The sequence below is a fragment of the Quercus suber genome, unplaced genomic scaffold, assembly GCF_002906115.3.
Source record: "Quercus suber isolate HL8 unplaced genomic scaffold, Cork oak 2.0 scaffold_831, whole genome shotgun sequence".
Taxonomy (NCBI): Eukaryota; Viridiplantae; Streptophyta; class Magnoliopsida; order Fagales; family Fagaceae; genus Quercus; species Quercus suber.
The window spans coordinates 74,630-85,705 of NW_027070261.1; the positions used below are offsets into that span (position 1 = coordinate 74,630).

Here is an 11,076-nt window from a genome sequence, read left to right on the forward strand (position 1 = left end):
AATGCCTCGACAATAGAGTGAAAACTGCTTTGCCAGGGATACTGTGCAAATTAGATGTTGAGAAAGCTTTTGATCATGTCAACTGGGGTTTTCTTATGCAATTACTAGAACAAAATAGGTTCTCTGCTAAATGGAGGCAATGGATTTTCTTTTTTATATCTACAGTTCGCTTCTCTATCTTGATAAATGGCACTCCTTGTGGGTTTTTTGAGAACTCTAGGGGGTTGAGACAAGGTGACCCATTGTCCCCTTTGTTGTTTCTCTTGGTGATGGAAGCCCTTGGGAGAATGTTGGATAAGGCTGTCCATGATGGTCACATGTTAGGCTTTGATGTAGGTCGTTTAGAGGGAAGATCTTTGGAGGTGTCACATCTGCTCTTTGCAAACGACACTTTAATTTTTTGTGATGCTGATTTGGATCAAGTTTTGTTTCTCCGTATGATTCTCATTTGGTTTGAGACGGTTTATGGTCTGAAGATAAATTTGGGCAAGTTAGAGCTGGTTCCTATTGGTATGGTGCATTATCTTGACTTATTGTTGAATGTCCTTGGTTGTAAACAAGGTACCCTTCCAATGAAATATTTAGGCCTTCTTTTGGGAGCTAAATGCAAGGATAAGACAATTTGGAACCCAATTCTGGAGAAGATAGAACGGAGATTAGCATGATAGAAACGTTTGCACTTATCCAAGGAAGGTAGAGTCACTTTAATTAAAAGTACTCTATCTAATTTACCCACTTATTTTCTATCTTTATTTCCTATTCCTGCTTCTGTGGCTAACCGAATTGAGAAACTTCAGAGGGATTTTTTATGGGGTGGCATTGGTGATGAACCAAAATTCCATTTGGTTAAATGGGCTACTGTTTGCACTCTCATTGTTTCGGGTGGTTTGGGGATAAAAAAGGTAAAACTTTTTAATGAAGCTCTGCTTGGGAAGTGGCTATAGAGATTTGGGATGGAGAGGGCTGCCCTTTAGAGGCAAGTGATAGCCGTGAAATATGGTTGTAAATGTGGAAAAATATTAGTCGGGGATGGCCTACTTTCTCTCGCCACATTCTATATGATATTGGGGATGGGTTTAGGGTGAAATTTTGGCAAGACCGTTGGTGTGGTGAAACATCTCTTGCAGTCAGCTATCCTAAATTGTTTAGATTTTGCCGAGATCAAAAGGTTAGTGTGGTTGAGGTTATGAAGTTTGATAATGGAATCTTGTTTTGGGATGTAAGTTTCTTTAGGTGTGCATGCTCGGGAACTAGAGGCACTGGCCAGATACATGGATACCATATATGGTGCGTCGGTTAGAGGGCTTGGTGAGGATAAGATGTGCTGGAAATCTGTTAGAGAGAAGGGCTTCACGGTTAGGGATTATTACAATCTCTTAGTGGGCTCTAATGACTTACTTTCCTTGGAAAAACATTTAGAAGCAAAAGATTCCTTCTTGAGTAGCTTTCTTTGTTTGGACTGTTGCTTTAGGAAAATGCTTAACGACTGACAATTTATGAAGAAGGAGGGTTTGGATATTAGACTGGTGCTACATGTGCAAGTGTAATGGGGAATCAGTTGATCATCTTTTTGTTCATTGTCCGGTTGCAATGGATATGTGGGCTATGATGTTCGGGTTGTTTGGAGTAAGCTGGGTTATGCCGCAATCTGTAGTGGGGCAAGGCAGTTTTGGCTGTCATCGAAATGGGTATATATGGTTTATGGTTCCCCATTGCTTATTGTGGTGCCTTTGGAGGGAGAGAAATAGTCGGTGCTTTGAAGATAAGGAGAGATCCATATCAAACTTGAAGCTATTTTTCTTTAGAACTTTAATGGATTGGTTGGCTGCATTGTGGAACCAATCCTTTTCATCCTTTCTTGATTTCTTAGATTCTTGTAATTTTTGTTCTTGATTGTTTGATCCCTTGTACAATCCCTGTGTACTAGGGTGTTCCATTTTTTTGAGATCAATAAACTTTTACTTATCAAAAAAAAAAACCTAGCCAATTTTGAGCCCTAGTCCTTGCTTCTACAACTCTAAACCCTAAATCAGCAAAACTTCTAAACCTTAACCCACCCAGGCAAACGTTGACCAATTCCCCAAATTTTCCTAGATCATACTATCCCCATAAATTGCTATATATCATAACTTTTTAATGATATACAGCAGACCCTAACTTTAATTAAACAAAAACAAACAAAAGTAAACATTAAAAAGTTAAAAGTAAAAAATAAAATAAAAAAAAATCAAAGAGATTCCAAGAATCCAAAGAAACAAAATAAATTCATTCATTTCTTTTTAATACTTTGTTGAAGCACTCAAGGCCTAATCACACACTCAAATTTATGCTAGCCGTCATTTTAATGTTTGAAATTGATGAGATAGTGCAAAGTAATTTATGCTACGAATGGATATTTTAGGCAGTAAAGATTTTAAAAACGTACTTTTCAATACCAGTCATTAGTTCCAACCATACCTCATCAATCATCCCCTTCTCAAACTCAATCCATGCAGTTGGGTGCTTGCATTCTAATAATTTCTTCATCGGCATCCTGAGCATAAAATCTGAATTTGATTATCTTGGTATAAAATAAATTACAGAATATTAAGAATCAAGCAAAGTCTGAATTATCAGAGAAATTAAAAGAGTCTTTCTAACTTCAGTTAGAATGTGAAAGCAATTATATGTCAAACCTTGATTATTAAAATTCATCTTATAAGCCCATGAATACTATTAACATCTTAACTCATTAAATGGGTCATAGCAGAACATGTGACAGAGACATCCACTGAGTTTTAAATAACTAAGAGATAAATGATAACAAAAATCAAATCTTCCAAAACTATCTAGAAATGTAACTTATAGAATAAGAGTCTAAGAGATACTGTAACGCCTTTAGAGAGAAAGAAATACATGCACTTTTAAAGGGTTTGAGTCACTGGTTGTAAGGATAAGCTTTTGTTTTCAAGATCTCTATATGATAGGACAGGAAGGAGCCTTCCAGCTCACTCTCTTTTCTTAACTCATTGGAGTTTTTAGATCTTTTGAATTATAGGTGTTAATTTTAATTTTCAGGTGTTTCTTTTATATACATCCCTTGTATTAAGGTTGCACCCCTTACTGCACTTTAATGAATGAATTTCTTATCAATAAAGCATTTAATCTTAGGTGGAGTTCAACCAAATATTAATCAGAAAGAATACTGTTGCACTACTTTAATACTCATACAGGAAAAACTGTAAGTGCAAGCAGGAAAGTAAAAATAGCACTTTTTCGGTATTCCAACTAGCAAAAGTAGCATCAAGATATCTGCTCTAAGCCTCTAACATTTTCTTGCCAGATCATAATTAGCATCAAGATATCTGCCCTATCAAATTCTTGCCAGATAAATATCTTGGACCTACGCCAAGGTACTCAAATATCACAGAAAAGAATATGATACATTTTTTTTTTTAATGGCAGAAAACAAATATGATACAATCAAATGTTGCAGAACCAGATATGATACAATGAGGCATGCAATCGAAAGAAAAAAGACACATGAAACTGGTTACTACTATTAATTCTCAAGGTAAACTCCTTCATTCCAAATTAAAGATCAACCTTCCTCTTATAAGTCAAAACATCCCTGTCTCATATAAATTCACAATTATACTTGCATTAATACAGGTGCTGAAGGGCTTGTAAGAACCGGCTTTTCCTTTACATCAAGCAATCTTGTTTGGAAAAGAGTCACCGACTTGATGCAACAAATGCAAAGAGTCTGATGTTAAGAAAAATAATGTCCTGGCAAGCAGGAAGCATAGTAAGTGGAAATTTACAACATAATCTATTTTTCATTAAAGTCAAAACAACCAAAAGTTAATGCAATATCTACCATGATACCCAAATGTGCAGTGAAGAATTAGAAACAAAGCATCTAACTTACATAACTTAAACTTCAAAAAATTTAACTGTTAGCGGCATCCACAACAATTTTTGTTGTTAATTTGCTTCAACATTTTCATTTCACAATAATAGAAGAAGTATCATTAGTTTAAAGGAAAGAATGTGAATCCTGTGTTCTATGAAGCCAACTGGGGTGGCTTTTAGGACGCCTATAAGAGCTGCCAAAGTTGCTAGTGTCTACGAAAAGGGCCCTTTTACTAGTTTGTGCTCAAGGTGCCAATTATATCAAGGCAAAAAATTAGTGCCAAATCCATTAACTGCTCTTCATTTCGCTTCTCTTCTTCTCTTGTTCTATTATTCTCTTTAGAGAACCTTTTGGTAATATCAATCAGCCACCAGCCTCACAATGTTGGTTTTGAACAACCATATGTGTCAACATCATTGCAAGACAATGAGCATCACAAAATGTGGAAAATCACTAAAGTCCAGTTCCATATCCCTTATGACACAAATCTAAATTGTGAATAGTATCGTAAGACTCAGTTTTAAATAAAAATTTGCTGAAATCCGTACTTGCCTGTCTGTAAATAATGCACAGGACCCATAGAAAAAATGCAGACGCACATATATATATATATATATAGCCTTTTCATCGCAATCCAAACCTAGCCTCACCATATAGCATATATTACATTATATAATATTACTATTGGTGTCATTCATTTGGAGGAATTCTAATCCTATATCCTGGCAAAAGAAAAAGGACCCTTTTGATCAGAAACAAAGACCATCCAGTTGAGTAAGTCATTCAGATTTCTCAACCCCACAAAACAATGAAAATTATACAAAACACAGAAGAGCAAGAAAAATATGAGTACCCGAAGAAGGCAGGGACATCATGGTAAAAAGGGTCGCGAACAATGGTGTCCATGATGTCAAAAAGCAATATGGGGAGCTTTCTATTGGTATCTTGGGCTGCTGCTGAGACAGTGAAAGAGGCATTGGTATTGGTTTTGAGATTTAGTAAGGACATTTTCATTGGTTTTGGGTATGGATATGAATATGATGAGAGTGAAGTTCGTTTTAGAGGAAACCACATGGTTGTTGGATGTGGTACTTTCATTGTGAGAGCCATTATCATGAAATGGATCATATGGGTTTGGGTTTGTTCGTTGTTATCTATAATTCTATATATAAAGTCCAAGCCACCGGCCTTGTTCGTGGGTTGGTTGTTGTTTAACAATTATTTTTTTTCCCCTGCAAATTAATACTAGTTGGTATTTTTTTTTTTTAATAGAAAAATACTCATTGGTGCTTAGTATTGGGTTACCCGAGTAGCATTAGGGAAAAAAAAAAACAACAAAATATATCAAGTATTTATTATTCACTAGTTTGTAATCCCGTGCATATACATGAATACGCTTAGGACACGTTTAATACACTGTAATGATTATTATATGAGAATAGGAATAAGTATTACAAGTAATACATTAAGTTGGAATGTAATAAGTATTATTATTCATTAGTTTATTGACTATTTAGGAATAGAATCCTGAATATACATCCGCAATTTAGTAGAGTATAAAAACAATGTGTAAATAAATCATTTTAAAGTCAAATTTCCTAAAATACACTTATTTTAGAGTATTCAAAATAGAGCTAATAATTAACAACAATGAAAATTTATTTTCTTTCCTTTTGAAGATGTGGCAACTAATGGTTTTTTAGGAAATTTTTTTAAAAAGTTATTACATAAGGTGAAGGAATAGATATTCAGTACTTTTTATAAGGAATAGTTATTTCTCATTTTGAAGAATAGCTATTCATAAAGAATAACTATTCATTGTAATGAAAACATAACTAAACAATTGAATAGTTATGTCATAGAAATATCTATTACATTACAGTGTCTATTATAATTTAGGCGAAAAGCCACTTTTAGTCCCTACATTTTCAGGAGATTCTCATTTTAGTCCCTATATTTTATTTTTACCGCTTTTAGTCTCTATCCTAAAAAATGCTTCTTGTTTTGGTCTCTGCTGTTACATCAGAAATAGAGAAAGTTGACGTGGTAAACGGCAAAAATAAATAATACTAAATTAATATCCACGTGGCCTAAATTAATAATAAAAAAATGCCACGTCAGCATTTAAATTTTAAAAAAAAATTAATTTATTAATTTTAACTAAATAAAAAAAATTAAAAACAGAATTAAAAACTAAAAATCATATGAATTGAGGTCTAAGTGTGTCTTGAATAAGAACAACAAGAATACAAATCTAGATTTAAGAACACAAACCCAGAAATTCAAAAAAAAAAAAACCAGTAAATCAAAACCCAGCCAAATCAACGACAAAACATCTAAATCATTTAACATCAACAACAAAAGTGGATCTCGGTGAGATCTAGTCGGCGCCAAATAAATTGTCCAGATCTGAAAGAGAGAAGCCCGGACCTCTGCGACTTCGGCATCAAGTTCCTCGCCGCTCAAATCCCCCATCATCTACGAAACGATATCTTCGAGTATCTGCCTCACGGCGGCCAGATCGTCGTGCTGCGCCGCCAAGTGGAGCTCGGTGTCGTTGTGCCGGCCAGTCACCTGCTTCACGTACTTCTTCTTCCCGGCTTGGTCGATCCACTTGCCGGAATTGGATAGAACTAACACGGGAGCCGTGGCTGACGCCGATGGACACAGAGACAGTGAAGGCGAAGGCGAAGTCTTGGCGAGAGGGTTTTGAGTCGATGATGGCGTTGGAGTCATTGTCATCATCGTCAGTCCCTTCTCTAAGTCTCTCTCACCTCCTGTTCCTATTCAACAAAAATTAACAACTACAAAGTCAGAATACAGTACCTAACAATTTTCTTGAAATCAAAACGATCGAAGTGATTGAAGAGAGAGAGAGAGAGAGAGAGGTTCGATTTGTGACGTCAAGCTCGATTTGGCGCCAGCTAGATCTTATAGAGGATTCGGGTTTTTTTTTTTTTTGGTTTGTTGAGGATCTGTGGTTTGATGATAGAACAATGGTGTCCATGATGTCAAAAAGCAATATGGGGAGCTTTCTATTGGTATCTTGGGCTGCTGCTGAGACAGTGAAAGAGGCATTGGTATTGGTTTTGAGATTTAGTAAGGACATTTTCATTGGTTTTGGGTATGGATATGAATATGATGAGAGTGAAGTTCGTTTTAGAGGAAACCACATGGTTGTTGGATGTGGTACTTTCATTGTGAGAGCCATTATCATGAAATGGATCATATGGGTTTGGGTTTGTTCGTTGTTATCTATAATTCTATATATAAAGTCCAAGCCACCGGCCTTGTTCGTGGGTTGGTTGTTGTTTAACAATTATTTTTTTTCCCCTGCAAATTAATACTAGTTGGTATTTTTTTTTTTTAATAGAAAAATACTCATTGGTGCTTAGTATTGGGTTACCCGAGTAGCATTAGGGAAAAAAAAAAACAACAAAATATATCAAGTATTTATTATTCACTAGTTTGTAATCCCGTGCATATACATGAATACGCTTAGGACACGTTTAATACACTGTAATGATTATTATATGAGAATAGGAATAAGTATTACAAGTAATACATTAAGTTGGAATGTAATAAGTATTATTATTCATTAGTTTATTGACTATTTAGGAATAGAATCCTGAATATACATCCGCAATTTAGTAGAGTATAAAAACAATGTGTAAATAAATCATTTTAAAGTCAAATTTCCTAAAATACACTTATTTTAGAGTATTCAAAATAGAGCTAATAATTAACAACAATGAAAATTTATTTTCTTTCCTTTTGAAGATGTGGCAACTAATGGTTTTTTAGGAAATTTTTTTAAAAAGTTATTACATAAGGTGAAGGAATAGATATTCAGTACTTTTTATAAGGAATAGTTATTTCTCATTTTGAAGAATAGCTATTCATAAAGAATAACTATTCATTGTAATGAAAACATAACTAAACAATTGAATAGTTATGTCATAGAAATATCTATTACATTACAGTGTCTATTATAATTTAGGCGAAAAGCCACTTTTAGTCCCTACATTTTCAGGAGATTCTCATTTTAGTCCCTATATTTTATTTTTACCGCTTTTAGTCTCTATCCTAAAAAATGCTTCTTGTTTTGGTCTCTGCTGTTACATCAGAAATAGAGAAAGTTGACGTGGTAAACGGCAAAAATAAATAATACTAAATTAATATCCACGTGGCCTAAATTAATAATAAAAAAATGCCACGTCAGCATTTAAATTTTAAAAAAAAATTAATTTATTAATTTTAACTAAATAAAAAAAATTAAAAACAGAATTAAAAACTAAAAATCATATGAATTGAGGTCTAAGTGTGTCTTGAATAAGAACAACAAGAATACAAATCTAGATTTAAGAACACAAACCCAGAAATTCAAAAAAAAAAAAACCAGTAAATCAAAACCCAGCCAAATCAACGACAAAACATCTAAATCATTTAACATCAACAACAAAAGTGGATCTCGGTGAGATCTAGTCGGCGCCAAATAAATTGTCCAGATCTGAAAGAGAGAAGCCCGGACCTCTGCGACTTCGGCATCAAGTTCCTCGCCGCTCAAATCCCCCATCATCTACGAAACGATATCTTCGAGTATCTGCCTCACGGCGGCCAGATCGTCGTGCTGCGCCGCCAAGTGGAGCTCGGTGTCGTTGTGCCGGCCAGTCACCTGCTTCACGTACTTCTTCTTCCCGGCTTGGTCGATCCACTTGCCGGAATTGGATAGAACTAACACGGGAGCCGTGGCTGACGCCGATGGACACAGAGACAGTGAAGGCGAAGGCGAAGTCTTGGCGAGAGGGTTTTGAGTCGATGATGGCGTTGGAGTCATTGTCATCATCGTCAGTCCCTTCTCTAAGTCTCTCTCACCTCCTGTTCCTATTCAACAAAAATTAACAACTACAAAGTCAGAATACAGTACCTAACAATTTTCTTGAAATCAAAACGATCGAAGTGATTGAAGAGAGAGAGAGAGAGAGAGAGGTTCGATTTGTGACGTCAAGCTCGATTTGGCGCCAGCTAGATCTTATAGAGGATTCGGGTTTTTTTTTTTTTTGGTTTGTTGAGGATCTGTGGTTTGATGATGTAGTTTATGGATTTTGGGTTGATGATTGGGTTTTCTATTGGATTTGTTGATGATTTGTGGTCTGATTGGTGCTATGTTGTTTTGTTGTTGATGTTAGATGATTTAGATGTTTTGTCGTTGATTTGGCTAGGTTTTGATTTACTGGTTGTTTTTTTTTTTTTTTGAATTTCTGGGTTTGTGTTCTTAAATCTGGATTTGTGTTCTTGTTGTTTTTATTCAAGACACACTTAGATCTCAAATCATATGATTTTTAGTTTTTAATTCTGTTTTTAATTTTTTTTATTTCGTTAAAATTAATAAATTAATTTTTTTAATTTAAATGCTAACGTGGCATTTTTTATTATTAATTTAGGCCACATGAATATTAATTTAGTATTATTTATTTCTGCCGTTTATAACGTCTGCTTTCTCCGTTTCTGATGTAACGACAGGGACCAAAACGAGAAGCGTTTTTTAGGATAGGGACTAAAAGCGGTAAAAATAAAATGTAGGGACTAAAATGAGAATTGCCTAAAAATGTATGGACTAAAAGTAGCTTTTCGCCTATAATATACCAAATATGCCCTTAAAGATATACAATAAGATACATAATATAATTCCTATATATAATTTAAATACTATTGATAGTCATTTTTATATTTTATTAACTCTTTAAAAATTTTTGTAAGGATACTATTAGGTATAAAATGTAAATTGTCCATGTTTTTTTTTAATTATTGTGAAGCATTTTTTTTTTTTTTTTTACAATTCATATATTTTAGACTCTTTAGCTTTTGTACTTAATAACTCATTTAGATAAATAATTATGATACGGTCCCACCTTTGATTCTAAAATTAAGAAATAAAAATTTTTGAAAATAAATAATTTAAGACACATGCTGCAAAATTAGAACTCTAATTTAGAATTTTAATTTGAGTTTCTCTCAGTTTCACCTATTATTATTATTATTATTATTATTATTATAAACTTGAATTGTTTTTAATTCTACAAAAAAAAAAAGGCTCATAAATATAAAATCATTCAAAAATTATGTTTTTTATGGTTTACATATGTTGGACTTCTCGTTCTTTACACTAAATTAACTCATTTAATACAAAAATTAAAAAATTTAGATTAGATAGGACGCATGTCACGAAATTAAACTCTAATTAAAATCTAATTAAAAACTTAGATTAGATGAGACACGTAGCGTAAAATTAGACTCTAATTGAGTTTCAATTTGAAATCTAATTGGGTTTTCTCTCAACTTTACCTATTATCATATATATATATATATATAGATTAGTTGTTGTGTGTTATTTTTGCAAGCTGTCTCCTAATGTAATTTTGTAGGTTAGAGCATCCATATTGATGGAGCTATAAATTTAGCAATATGGCTCCACAAAAAGCCATTTTATCTATTTTACCTTCTCACTTTACAAAACACCCAACACTAGTAGTTTTGTTTTAGCTTTCAAGCACTCACGGTGGCACCACCACCACCAGTGTGAAATTCCTCTGGGAAGAAAGAACCAAATCAGCCACAACACAAACACAAACACAAACACAAACCCAACAACCCCAAACCCAGCAACCCCAAATCAACCACCAAGCCTGCACATCATTGGCATCGATTTCTGGGTGTTTCTCTTCCATGTAAGCAGCGTAGTAGCGGTTCTCATCAATGAAAACGGTTCGGCCATTGTGGTTGAGTGCTTTCCATAAAAGGGTCTCTTGGGTCAGCCCCAAATACAAGAAAATTGCATGGGGACAAACATTTTCAAAGCACATCAAAGATTTGCTTGAGCGCTATGTAGGCCATGTACCTCATTGGTTGTGCACCGTAAACTCAAATTGATATTGAAAAAATTTTAACTCGAATCTAAATTTAGTTAACAATTTTTTCTCAATCATGAATTAATCTTCTTAAGACCATAACCAAAAAATGACTTTAAAAATCGAAAAGATTTGAATGGAAGATAACAAGCAGGGCTTCTTTACTCGGAACCTGGGGCGATTGAGAGATTTCTCTATCTCAGTCTTGAATTCTGATGACCAAGGGGCTTGAAACCTAGACGATTGAAAGGCTTCTTTATCTCAATCATGAAT

The 11,076-nt window shown here is 34.2% G+C and overlaps 1 protein-coding gene across 1 annotated transcript in view; it reads right to left on the minus strand.

The window, feature by feature from the left end:
• LOC111999968 (flavin mononucleotide hydrolase 1, chloroplatic) overlaps positions 1-5,052 on the minus strand; it is a 30,425-nt gene extending 25,373 nt beyond the window's left edge. The window contains exons 1-2 of the mRNA XM_065767631.1: positions 4,749-5,052; positions 2,458-2,533 (exon numbers count right to left, since the gene is read on the minus strand). Of these exons, the coding sequence (XP_065623703.1) occupies positions 2,458-2,533; positions 4,749-5,023 (351 nt within the window). The 5' untranslated portion in view covers positions 5,024-5,052. The remainder of the gene's footprint in view (positions 1-2,457; positions 2,534-4,748) is intronic.
• Between the last annotated feature and the right edge of the window lie 6,024 nt (positions 5,053-11,076).